Consider the following 13739-nt stretch of genomic DNA (forward strand, 5'->3'; position numbering starts at 1 on the left):
TTGCGCTCGCGGGCCCCTGGCGGAACCGGGAGACGACAACGGGACCGTGAAGAGGGGGAGGCGGTGGCGGCGGGGTCCGGCCCGGCAGCAGCGCCCCCGCCTCAGGGCAGCCGCGAGAGGCCCCCGGCACCGGCGGGGCGCGAGGGACCCGAAAGAGCCGCCAGGGGGCGCCACAATAGGCAGCCTCCGATCCCGGCGGCGGGGCGGGTTTCGCTCGGCACCGCGGTTTTCCCACGTGGAATTCCTCGTTCCAGGCTTTCCCGGAGCTTCGGGAGGGTTGGGGTCACTGGTTGGGGTCACTGGTTGGGGTCACGCTTTGTTTCACCCCGTAAGATTTTCCCACGCAGGGTTCTTTTCCCCTACGGCTGCATCTCCCCGGGCATTCACCCCGCCAGCCCTTCATTCCCCCAGGGAGCCCTTTCCCTTCCCTCAGCTTTTCCCCACACCTTTCCCCTCCCCCTCTTTCCCCCACACTTTTTTTTTCCCCTCCATCTTTTCTTTTTCTCCCATCTTTTCCCACACTCCCCCCCCCCAAGTTTTGTGGGTTTTTTTCCCTACAAGCCTTTTTCACTCCTATTTTCCCCACACACCTTTTTTCCCTGCAACTTTCCCCCAGGTGTTTCTTTCACACTTTTTTTGCCCCAGCCCCTCTCTTCCCCACACGTCCTCCTCCCTCTTCCCTTTACCCCATCCACTTTACATTTGTCTTTACATGTACATCTGTCTATCCAGCTCCTGCCCTTTTCATTCTCACCTGTGTGAACTGTCCTATCAATTCTTGTATGTTCCATTTCTTCCCTGTCCTGATGTTTAAATTCTTTCCTGTGTTTCTTGTACCCCATTGCTTTATGTATCCTCCTGTCTCTTTTTATTTCTTAGAATGGTTTGGGCTGGAAAGGACCTTAAGATCATCCAGTTCCAACCCCCCTGCCATGGGCAGGGACACCTCACACTAAACCATGGCACCCAAGGCTCTGTCCAACCTGGCCTTGAACACCGCCAGGGATGGAGCATTCACAACTTCCCTGGGCAACCCATTCCAGTGCCTCACCACCCTCACAGTAAAGAACTTCTTCCTTATATTCAATCTAAACTTCCCCTAAGTTTGAACCCATTACCCCTTGTCCTATCACTACAGTCCCTAATGAAGGGCCCCTCCCCACCATCCTTATAGGCCCCCTTCAGATACTGGAAGGCTGCTATGAGGTCAAATGGTTTCCTATCTGTATGTACAGTGTTGGGTTTTGAATCCCATTTCTGTGCCTCCCTCTATCCAGCTCATTGTCCTTATTTCTTCATTCCTCCCTTTAGCTGGGGAAGGGGAACTGAGGGGTGAATCTAAAGGGGTCCCCACCAGCAGCTGCCTCCAGCCAGAAAGAGCCAATCCCTGAGCAAGCAAAGATCTCCCTGAGCCATCCCCAGCAGACCACACCACCAGCATCCTCACAGATAAAAAAGTCCATCACACATAAGAGAAGGAACACTGTTCCTGCAGCATTTACACTGAAAGCCATTGACCCCAGGGCAGTAAAAGTTCCTTACCTGAAGTACACACATGCCAAAAGCATTACCAAGAATCTTGTGAGTCTCACTGTAATAGCAGTAGCAAATGCTTGTGGCTGCTACGAACAACTCAAATGGATCATCATCCTTTATATTTAATGTTCTGCTTTTAATCTCTTGTGCTTGCCTCAGCCTCTTCTTCTGGTGCCTGGAAAACAAAATTATACACAAGCTTCTTGGAAAAGGGTTTGAGTGCATTCAGGCCTAGGTTCATGTCTTAAGTGGAAGTCAAAGGAGGTTTTTTCTCAAGGAAAACAACCTTGGATGACAATGGTGTGTCCCCACGTGCCTTCAGCCCAGGGTGGTGGGTACCATCCAGAACCAGCTGGGTTTGCAAGAACTGCTTGGTTGGCTTCACGCAGGTTAAGGTAACCCTTCCTCCCCGACTGCATTGCAGATTGTAAGTACATACATGAATCTAAGAACTACATTTCAAATTGCATTCACATTTAAAAGTAGATTACATTTACTTTTTCATAATTAAGGAATTCTAATGCTTAATCTGCAGTCAGTCATTAACAGAGGCTAAAAAGCTGAGGAATTAAAGTTTTGGCCTTTTGAGGTTAAAAAGGTGAGGGAGAGATTGGCCCAGGACAACAGAGTTAACCTTAGAGCTCCAGAAGGAAACCAGAAGTACCTCGTGCTGGTGTCAGCTCTATTACAGAAGCCAGATTTTAGCTCTGAAAGACTAAACTTCCTGTAGCTCCTACAGTAACTCATCTCAGTTCTCCTTCCAACTGAGTTGCAGAACCAGACACAGCTGTTTTGACTCATGTGAGCAGCCAGCTTGCAAAAGCCCCCCGAGATACAGACCCGTCCAACAGCAGGACTCAGAACTTCCACATCTGTCCTGTGGTTCAGATCAGTGACTTTACGTAACTGACTGTACAAGGTTAAACCAAACCTCAACAGCAACATGTCTCTAAAAGCCTTTGTTCTAAAGGAATCCTGCTGTTAAACCCCAGCCCTGGTGGAGTAAACTGTCTTTTCCATCCTAACCCTTCTATTTCCACCTACTGCAGCACTACACAACCAATACTGTGTCACTGGTGTTCTCTGGTACCGCTGAGGGAAGGAAAAGGGGCATTTGGATACACAGTATTCCCATAGGAGTAAGACTACAGAAAGCAAAGAGAGAACAGCTACAGGAAAATAACACTTAGGCTACCTTACCCAATACTGAACGATGAAGTCCCAAGGGATGTCAGGAACCTTGTGTCTCAATAAAAGCAGGTGGATTGTAACATTTAAGCTCCATTGTTTAATAAAACCGCAGTGGTTTGGAAGTCCTCTGTACAAAATCCCAAGTTGCACAACTGTGAGAGACTTTTCCTATTGCAGCTCAACCTGACCTGGCTTAAACTCCAGTAAGGGTTTTCAGAAACATGGTATTAGCCCTCAAACTGACAGCAAAACTCTTCCTAACCCTTCAATGGCAAAGTTGAGCCAAGCTATTTGCATAGATGTATTTATTCTTAGCTTTTAATACTGCTCAAAAAAGAGGCTTGAACTTGAGTATTTGAACAATGAAGTATTCAAAAAAACAGGTGATATCATAGGCAAAATGTGTTTGATACCACTGGATGTGTTTGGGGATATTTGTTTTAAAATACACCAAAAATGATAAAACTATTGAATTAAAAATCATAGAGGCTGCAGAACAGTGTTGTGGGGGAGGTGAACCCAGAGAAACCCCATCATTGAGATAAAACCACCAAGCCAAGCGCAATTCCTTCAGGTAGAGGTATGAAATACTTGCTTAAAAGGGAAAGATGTAAAAACATTCAGATTTATTTTTCAAGTGCTTACATAAGCCATGGACCAAACTTGATTGAAACCTGAGGTGAAAGGACTGCAAAGACATATATACAGGTATGTCTAAGGCCATCATAAAATTGAAACCTGACAATTAACTAAACAGAGTTCTGAAGACTTATTTCCTATGGTAGATGCATTGCTCATGTTTATTCTAAGCTTGAATAGCTTCTAAAAAGGAAGCACATTCTCATTAATAAAAGGCTACTGGATATACTAAAATGCACCTCAATACCAAGATGTCAGGTGTACTCTTGATCCACTACTGGGATCAAGAGCATGTCTTAAAGGAAGGAGAAATTGGTCACCACAGATGGAACTGAGCTACTTACACCCATCTGATTATTACAAAGTAGGGAGGAACAGAATCTACCTTTTAATATTAATGGCTTAATACCTGCAGCAAGAGCTAATGACGATAAATGTAATGCAGAACAAAATGCTAAGTCAGGCTGAAGTTTTCCTATACACATGCTGCTCAAACTGGCTTTAGAATGTGGGGTTTGGAAAAGATTTCCTTCCCTCCATTAAGGCTGGATCTACAAAGCCACAGATCATTTCAATGCACTCAATTCTAAGTGCCTAGGAGTGTGGTTAATGGACTAGCACCTCTTCCCTTAGTTAAATCGTTCAGCAAATCAAGAGATTCTGTGATACTACACCAAAAACCCAACAGTGCCCAGCTTCTGCAGCTGGGGAATGCACATGAATCAGAGCTGCAGCTCTGAAGCTCCATGGAAGTGTATGAGGGGCAGGGGCTTGCTCTCACATACAGGAAGAGCCATTAAGTTTCTTCAAGTTGACTACAGCACAGATGTATAATGCTTGATGATCCAAATGCAACATCCAATACTAAGCAGCCCGGTGTAGTTCTCAGAAGCACAGAACCTTTCCTCTTGGAAAATGCACTACCAGGATGAAAAACATTCCAGTGTAAAAGCACACAGTATTTGCCAACCAGGAAGTTTGAAGAACCTTCCCCATCTCCCTCCCTCTGGAAAAACAAACTGGCAAAAGAGAAACACATTCTGATTTCAGCAATTAGCCTTCTGCATGACCTCTCAGGTGTGCTCATCTAATGTTAAACATGGGAATTATCCCAAAGGTCTCATCAAAGCTCCCTCTTTATGCTCTGCCGCAGACTACAAGACAGCCACGATTAGTATGAGACCAACCAAATGTTCTGATACTGATGCTGTGGTTGAACAAAGACAATAAATTGTCATTTAGAGAAAACCAGAATTCAAAAGAAATGACAATTCTGCAATGTTTGATTTCCCAGACAATAATCAGGACTATATTTAAACCCACATTTAAATGAGGAAATTATCTTCCAAGTTTGAAAGGGGAAGTTTATTGTTTGGGATCATTTCCTGCTTGCTCTTCTCATGAGGCTCTGATTTTATGGTCAGTGGTGAAGACTGACCCAACCCATCTGCAAGAACTTAGCTGGTACTAGCTCAAGCAATTAAAGCCTTTCTAGCCCCATCCACATTCAACGCAGATGGAATACGGGTGCATAGATTTAAAGACTAAAATACACACCTACCTATAGTCACAAACCTCAACTCCAGGTATCAAGCTGTGTCATCAAGTATCTGGTCTGATACTTTGCACACACTTTAATCAAGCAGTTTTGCATGAGCAAGAGGGATGATCTTCATTTTCAGGGTGTGAGTGGCAGCCTCATTAACGGAGCTGGTAATGAGCAGTGTTCTCATGTCCCTTTGTAGCCACAGGAGATATGGAGAATACAGAACAATCTTGCCCCCTGAGCACAAACACTTGCATCTCAAGTGTGCATTCATAACTGCTTCTTGCAAAGACGAGGTAAGAAAAGCCAACTACTCAGCTCAGACTGTGTCAGAAACTCAAAAGAAAAGATCAAGATTTTTCTTATCAGTTGGTTTTGTGTCTTATTCTGCTGGACCACAAAGGTTTTGCCCTATTTGCTTTTAGTTGTGTGAAGTTTAACCACTATTTCAATATCATTTACCATCTTTCCAGTATTTGTCTAAGTTAAAGGCTTTTCACTAATGTTTCTCTCTCCAAAGCAGTTATTCAGATGCCATTTGGAGGAATGAAGGAAGCTTGATCCATCTCCAAAGACACAATCAAAGAATCTCCCCATCTAACAAATCAGGTCAGCAGGACATTTTGAGAAGTAATATTTAAGGGCACAAAGTTCTCAGCAGAACACATAAACTGGCTATTAACAGGAAATCAACATTACTCTTCCACCTACTCTGAATATTATGCTGTAGGGATTGCTGTACACAAAAGATAGTACCTTAGAAAGAAAGTAGGGGTTAAGGAAGTTTAGACCTTCCTCCACAGCAAAAGCACAAAGGCATATTGGTGAACTGTTCTTTTTTGGACAGGGAGAACACAGAAATAAAACATAGCACAATGTCGACCTTAGGTATGAGACAACAGCTCGTGATTTCAGTTAAATCTTTTAGGATGTCTAGGAAGGATCCAAGTTTCCCAGACATAGTAACATTAGGCAGAAAATCTGAGTGATTTATCAGTTATTCACTCAAGAATCCTCATACTACAGCCAAGAGGAAGCAGGATGCTGAAGCTACAAATGGGTGCTCAAACACATACCACCACTCATTATCACAGTTATCAGATAGAGAAGCCCCTCTCCTCACAGTGGCCTTGCATGCAAGCACTCGTAACTAATCAGTTACACTCCCCAAAGACTGATTCACATAAGAATCAAGTAAAACCACCAAAGAGAGCAACCGACGTGTCTACACACAGGCTCAGACATAGGACTTGATTATGCTCACTCATGCTTTCCAACCACAAGCACCAGGCCCGAGTTATCCTACAGCAGCACCTAACTAGACTAAAAACAACTTTGCCCACTGGCATCGAGAAAGGGCTCAGCAACAGAACCAGCCCAGAACCATTCTGCCTCAACAGGTTCATTTCTATAATGCCCTTTCATTTCTGTATGTTCATTTCTGTAATGCCCTTTTCCAAAAGAAGCCTACCTTGGAATGCTTGTGATCTCGATCTAACTCTGCTCTAGAGCTATGTTATGCAGTGAAGATACTTAAAAGCTCCTCTTAGGCCAGAACAGCAGTTAGTGGATCTTTGTGCCATACCGTGACTCGAGCTGATGTTTCAGTATACTGTTTATTAGATACATGTATTGAGATTAAAGGAGTCAGTGCAAATTCCCAGATTAACCACACGTAACGTACTTGTTCTACGGTTGTTACTATTATAACACATCTCCTTCTATCATCACACAGTGGAGCAGCTACTCTAAAAGACCATTTTCACACATGGAAAGGCTCACAAAGCTGGATCTCAATTAAAAGGCCTCTCAACTACCCAATGTTTTATCAATAAATTTAAGGTGAACGTAAAGAAAAACCAAACCCAAAACCTTAAGTGGAATGTTCTGATGCATTCATCAGGCTTTAATTCAGTATGCTGCAAGTTCACTCTCAAACTACAATTAGCTATTTAAGAAGCATTTGGTGTGCAATGGAAAAAGCTGAACAGCTTGTGTTCTATCAACCATTTAAAAAGCCGATGCACAAAAGAAGTAATTAGAAAAGAAGAATTCACTGGTTTCCTACATCAGTTCAACATTAAAAGGTTTGTCTTTTTATTTCTTTTTTTTTTCTTTTTTTTCCAGTTAAAAAACAGTTGGGACTATTATCTCAGTAATAGCTTCCTAAAAAAGACACAGAACAGCAACTTCTCACCGGACTGCAGTTTATATTGTATGGTATGGAATGTTTCTAGGTTTTGACTAAAACCACTTCTTCTAACCATCAGCATCGTCTCAAGATGTCTGGTGTGGAATATTGTCTTCACAAGCTTCTCACTTTTCTCAGTACAAACATTTCTCATTTGTACTCTTCACACAGAACATGGGAAAGTGATAGTACCCCCTATTTGTATGGAGTTTCAGGTTATTTCACAACGAAGTCAAAATAGCTGACTACAAGTTCGGAAAGCTCAAGTTGTGATACAAAGTAGAAACGACCCTCTGAGCGAAAACAACCTTCAGTTTTGTATACAACAATTAAACAACATGTAGCTGTTCCTTAATTTCACCCTTCCACAGGTAGGAATTATCGGATGAGCAAAACTTAACATATATATAGCACTTTTCTTCTTGCATGTGCTATAGAACGCAACGTAACTACCAACACCTCTATGGAGGCAGCTATCAATATATTCTCCCCACTGCAGAGAGAGTGCATGTGCGCGAAAGGTAGGCACAAGTGATTTTTCCAAAGATTATATCACAAGTATGCAGTAAAACTTGAATAAGACTTGGTATTTTCCAGCTCCTAGTCTTATGCCATTTCTTTTATACATTGCTGCCTTGATGAAAAGGAAAAGTCCGTAGAAATAAGTTCCCCGGAAATCACAGCTATTAGAATAAAATCGGAAACACAGGAGGTGCATTTACATGTAGTCAGGAAAAAAAGAGAATCTATCAGGGCAAAAAAAAACCCCAAACAAAACGTTACGAAATGTCACCCCATCACATTAAACTTGTTTCAGTCGTTGAAAACCAGTGTTCCAGGATACAATTTTTATAAACATGTTTTATTTGTCTTGCTTATACCATTAGAACTGTAACTGCTGGCTGTCATTTCCCTTAAAAGGGGAAATCAATTCAAACACATACTGGTGCTTTTCAAAAGATAGCAATTAAAAGGGCAGCAGCAGCGGGCATTTGAGATTTCTTAAAACCTTCAAGGCTGCAGGAAAGACAAAAGGACATGTGACCAAAAGTGTTATGATTATCCATTAGAGATTTCCATCAGTACCGGCATCAGTTATTTAGGTGATAATACAGCAAGGTCAAGTATTAGTGACAGACAATGTGCAAGTCATAAGGAATGATAGAGAATACCAATCCTTACAAAAGTCATTGCTATCAAAGAAACTTAAAAAGTGTTTCAAAGAGAGAATCTAAATACTTCACATCAAATATACAGTGGCCATCCAGGTTTGCTCTCACATTTGTTGCAAATTCTTTTGGAAATGCCAAATCAAAGCTTTTTTTTTTTTTTCCATATTTTCTTTTCTTTTTTAAAAATAATTACACAATTACATTAGCAGTTATGCAAGCAATCTTAAATCCTTAGCCACAGTGAACAGGGCCCTGGTGATGAGGAGTGCTGCAGCTAAGGGTGCTGCTTCTTTGTCAAGAGCTGGCTATAAGCCCAGTTGTCTGTTTAGGGAAATATGCATCATCACGCATCTTTGAACTGTTCAGTGCTTCAACTGAGTATGAAAAAGCTGAAATGCACTTGCTCTATCAAGCCACACTTCACCTTTTCCATCCTTTCATGGGAACGTTACGTTTTGTCAACTGCCATCACAGTAAATCTATGAATTTGCAGGTTTTATACAAATTTGTTACATCACTTTCAAATGTCAGAAGTGAGTCTTTGCTTTTTTCCTTCCACTTCAGTTAACCATGGAGATTGGATCACCCTGAAAATTGCCTTTTTTTTTTTTGCTTTACTCTTAGCAAGGGTGAGGAATCTGAATCTCATGTGCAAGGCTCAAGATGATGCTTAGGACAGAACATGCAGAGTAAACGTTGTTTCGTTCCTTTCAATATCCAGGTAATATAAAGCTGGCAACTGTAGTCCTGTCATTATGGGTAATGAAAATAGTCCCTTTACAACAAACTTCCTGTAAGGGAGAACAAATAGATAATAACTCTTCTGGTAACATGTATAGTACACTGGCCAGCGTGTTTTTGGCGTTTAATGTAATCCCGTGAATTCATTTAATTCACTTGCTGAGCATTCATTTGAGGCATCCCTCTGTTTGGTCTTGGGGGCCCTCCACGACCTAGAAAACATACAAAAAGGCTCTTGAATTTTGCATGAAGTCAGGTTATTTAAAGAAGAAACCTCCTAAAAACCCTGGTTTAAACTGTGTAAGAATCCCAGGTGTGTATCTAGACTACATACAGTTCTAAAAGCTCTTTCAAATCAAAACTCAACAGTGTACAACCTGTCTTTTACAGTTTTCAGCTTTATCCCAATACTTTCTTTCCCCGTAACTAAATGGAACCATTTGAAGTAAAAAAACTTGCAGTCATGTAAGGCAATTATTTGTTTCACAGACAGTGGAATGTACAGCCTCAAGATGTCCTCACTGAGAAGGTGCTTTAGTGATAACTCTAGATTCCAAAGGAAGTGCCTGCACTGAGACAGAACAAAGTCTCACCAAAAGCCTACTAAAAAAAGCAAACAAAAAAAACCCCCAAACTGGAAATAGGGTTGAAAATAAAATGCAGAAGTTCAACTAAAGCCTCATTATGTACGTGGGGGTTTTGTTTGGTTTTCGCAGATGGATACATCGCAAACTTGTGACAACACACCCCTGTAAGCTAAATTCTGCAGGATCAGAGAACATATGAGCATAGAAGGAGGTTTTGTATGCTTAGGTCAAGAGAGACCTCTGCAACAGATGCAGCAGCACATCCTTCAGTGCAACAGAGTAACATGCAATTTTGTAGGCTGACAGCTCAAGGCCAATGTCTGCTTTATAAGTAAGACTTACTTGCAAGTTACTAATGCATGTAAGTAAGCAGATCTTAAGTCACGATAAAACAAACTTTAAGGCTTTCATTAGTAAAAGGCAACTAAATAGTTCTGCTACATTTAAAGTATCAAAAGCAACTGTTTTAATTTCTTGTCAAAGAATTCCTCATTTAACAGCTGACTTCCATCCCAAGTTCAAAGGATCACAGCGCAATTCTAGCCAGAAGGGACCTCAAGAGGTCCTCCAACCCCTATTCAAAAGCAGGGTCAGCTCCGATGTCAAAGGGAAGTAAGCTTATTCTTCAACTGTGACCTGCTGAATAAGGAGTAAGGTCACTTTTTAAGCCCAAAACTCCAGAAGCTGGAGCAAAACCTTCCATTCAACCCAAACCCATTATTCAGTACTCAGGAATTACCTCTAGGAGCTCCCCGAGGTCCACTTTGTCCAGAGCCACGTTTGAAATTCTGCTGATACCCATCCTGAAGCAAAGAAATGAATAAAGTTAAAACTTTAAACCTAACCTTTGGTTATGTTTCGGGAAGCCAATAAAATAAGGAGCTTTTCAAACAGTATGCCCTGACAAAACACCTGTGACTTCAGCATATAGTATTTTATTGGTCTAAATTTGTACTAGAAAAATGAATTCTTACTCCTGCTAGTACCTCGTAGGTATAATAAAACATACAATGCCAAAATCTCTCTCCAATTACAGGTTACGCAGTTCAATATGAATAAGAAATGTAAATGCGTATTTAGTGTTCCAATTTTTCAAGCTACCCAGAGGTCAAACAGATTCATTTGCTGAAGGACCGGTCAATAAATGAAATGACATTTTAATGGCAGGATCAAAATGTCATCTCATTTGCTTACAAATACTTGTCTGGGCATATGCAGAGTTAAGACATCCTCCAGTCAGTCTAAGCTTTGCTCAAACTGAGCAGACTTCCTTCAGAACAACAAAATTCTACACAAATTTCAGAGTACCAGAAACAGGCAACCCCAAACAAACCTGAAAAGTTCATTTCAACGGATTTAAGTTTCCTTCTCACTTTAGAGTTCTTTGTAATTCATGCAACCTTGCTCTAGTTACTACACTAACTCCTTTAGAGAATAATCAGCCAAACAGTACATGTTTCCCAAGCGTAATCAGCCATTCAATAGTCTATTTCTTTCTGTTTAGTATCTGATTATTTTGTCTTTATTAGCAATAAAAAAAAGCCCTTGAGTGCTTTCATTGTGCTTTTTCATAGGTACTTCTAGACTGTCACAACACAATAGTAGCTTACCCGCTGGTAGTTTGAGTAATCCCGAGGAGCATTAAACTGGGGCTGCGTATAACCACTGTTTGGAGTGTTGGAAAAGGAAGGACGGTAGCCATCATATCCTCCTAAGGAACAGGGCACAAGTCTTTCACTTGGAAATGATAACTTATTACTTTATGCTGCCATTTAAAGAAAAGCAGTAACAGCATTTTAACTAAACCTGAGGAAAACCCTTTAGTAAGTACAGTTTACCTGCAAGTCAAGCAAACATTAGTGCTAACAGTATTACAAGAACAAAGAAATAGTAAGAACTGGGAGGAGGAAGCAGCAAGTCAATGCATTTCTCTAGTGATCTGAGGCTTTATTTACATATTCAATCCAGAGCTAAACATAATACTAGGATCTAAATGTACTAGCTGTGACCTGCAAGGCCACAACAGCCAACATGAGCAAGAAGCTGCTCCTGTGCCAAGCCTCTTACAAGTGCTGAGAACCATGTCCAAGGATGGCTCCAGTCCCAAGGATCTAATGCTGCAATCCAGATCAATTTTAAGCAGACATGTAGCAATCAACTGCATTCCCTATTACTCTCAGTTGTATTTTTATTGTACAGGTTTCTTATCTACTCTCCAAACACTTGAGAGGAAGAGAACGTGGCAAAAGCAGACAGCACTGGACCCATTAGTCTAATCCCAGACTACCTGACAAGGAAAACGTCTCTCTCCCCCATTTCAAAAGACACATCTTTGTAACATTGACAGCATCATACAGTAATCTCCAGGAATCATAACAGTTCTCATATTTATCCAGAACTACAGTTATCATTCCTCTGCTCCTGTTAATTCTCTCAGATGAATGACTTCTGGACGTCTTTGTTCTAGTATTTCCATATTATTCAACCTATCCTCAATATAAAACACAAAAGTCTAAAATACACTGCTTTTACCATAACTGAAAATAAAAAGCATTTCTGAAATATCAATTTGCATCTGAATGCCTCACTTGCTGGTTGTGAAACTGCTGGATACTTCTGTGCTTGCTTATACTTGCAGGACATGCCTAATCAAATTAACACTAAGCCTTCAGCACAGAACAGAGAAGAAAGATGCTTCTTCGTTCCATTCTCCTAGGAAGCCAAACCAAACACCTCAAATTTCAGTTAGCTAAAGCAAATGGATTTTTTTACTGCAAGTTTAAGTATCTTACAGAGCTACTATTACAGTATTAAAACAATGACAGGTTGGTTTAACACTTTTAACTTGACACTGTGCTTCCAGAAAGAAGTCAAAGTCAAACGAGTGAGTTTAACAAAGCTGTTTACCTCTAAATCCATTTGCCGGTCCCCTGTAACCGTTCATTAAGCCACGAGCCCCACGTGAGCCACCACGAGACACTCCTCGACTGTTGTAATAAGGCTGACTGTTCCGTGGAAATCCAGTGTTCTGTTGGGGAGGTTGCTGGTGGTTACCTGCCACTTGATGAGTCTGGTCCGGGGAACCATGGTAAGTACCAACCACTAAATTGGAATGGGGGACAGGGAGGAAGGGGGAGAAAATGAAGTAGAAGAGTCTGCACTTATGTTCCCACATACAGACTTTACACACTCAACATTCAAATCCTCACCCATTCAAAGAAAAATCATTTGCAGAATTAAGTATCAAGCTTATTAGCCAGATATCCCACAATATTTAAACAACCTAAAACTGGTAGAGAGTTGATATGAGTCAGCGTTAAGAAGTACCTAGCGTAAAGTCAACAGCAAGTATTCCTCATACAGGTGCAATTTTCCTGTGTTATTTCAACCCTTTAAAAATCAACAACACATGCTCTAGGGGCAAAAAAAACCACCCCAGTTACAAGTAAGTTAATTCACTTCTGTAACTTTCTCCCTTCTGAACTGGCAGAAAGCCACCAAGAAATACTTGCTCTCACCAACTAAATTCTCTCTCTCAGCTGTGCTAAGGTGGGATTGATGGGAACATTTTAACCAAGCTGATGTTTTGACTGCATACAAGCTGGGGGAGGCAAGAACAGGATGGACAGCTTGAGATTATCTGTGCTTTGAAGTACGACTACCTCTTTGAAGTAAGGTATGCCACAACATATTCACAGGAATCACTGGATTACAAAAGCAATCTGAGGATTACAGGCTCAGTAAGTGCAATAAAAGATTAATTCTGTATGTAAGAGCAAAACAGCTGTAAAATGTAACCTGATACCAAATGCTGAAGGAAGATCTCACAATTTGTGAGCAGGAAGTCCCTCTCATCTGCAGAAAGTCTCCCAACAGGGAACGCAACTTTCTGTCTACCCCATTCATCACAGAGTGCTATGGAACTTATGCAGATACTCCCTTCTCCCAGCTTCCCACTGACTCTTGTGGAATGCATGAAATGGCCATCCTTTGGGGTGTTTACTGTCTGCAGGTTTTGTTCTAAAGCCATTGCATTTTCTGTGTCTCATGAGTTCCCTTTACTGTTACACTAAGTTTAGCATTTAATACTGCATGGCCCACCTTCCACACCAGCACTCCCCAGATTGTCTTTCTGC

At 41.4% G+C, this 13739-nt stretch overlaps 1 protein-coding gene across 2 annotated transcripts in view; it reads right to left on the minus strand.

Moving 5' to 3' along the window:
- Positions 1-7944: 7944 nt before the first annotated feature.
- CAPRIN1 (cell cycle associated protein 1) overlaps positions 7945-13739 on the minus strand; it is a 33023-nt gene continuing 27228 nt past the window's right edge. For both annotated transcript variants that reach the window (XM_061462057.1, XM_061462056.1), the window contains 4 exons: positions 12511-12705; positions 11214-11314; positions 10343-10406; positions 7945-9228 (listed from right to left, as the gene is read on the minus strand). In XM_061462057.1, coding sequence (XP_061318041.1) covers positions 9164-9228; positions 10343-10406; positions 11214-11314; positions 12511-12705 — 425 coding nt within the window. In that variant the 3' untranslated portion in view covers positions 7945-9163. The remainder of the gene's footprint in view (positions 9229-10342; positions 10407-11213; positions 11315-12510; positions 12706-13739) is intronic.

Source organism: Pezoporus flaviventris, unplaced genomic scaffold, assembly GCF_033815535.1.
Source record: "Pezoporus flaviventris isolate CSIRO_AGI_PZ_B2104156 unplaced genomic scaffold, CSIRO_AGI_Pfla_v1 ptg000035l, whole genome shotgun sequence".
Classification (NCBI taxonomy): Eukaryota; Metazoa; Chordata; class Aves; order Psittaciformes; family Psittacidae; genus Pezoporus; species Pezoporus flaviventris.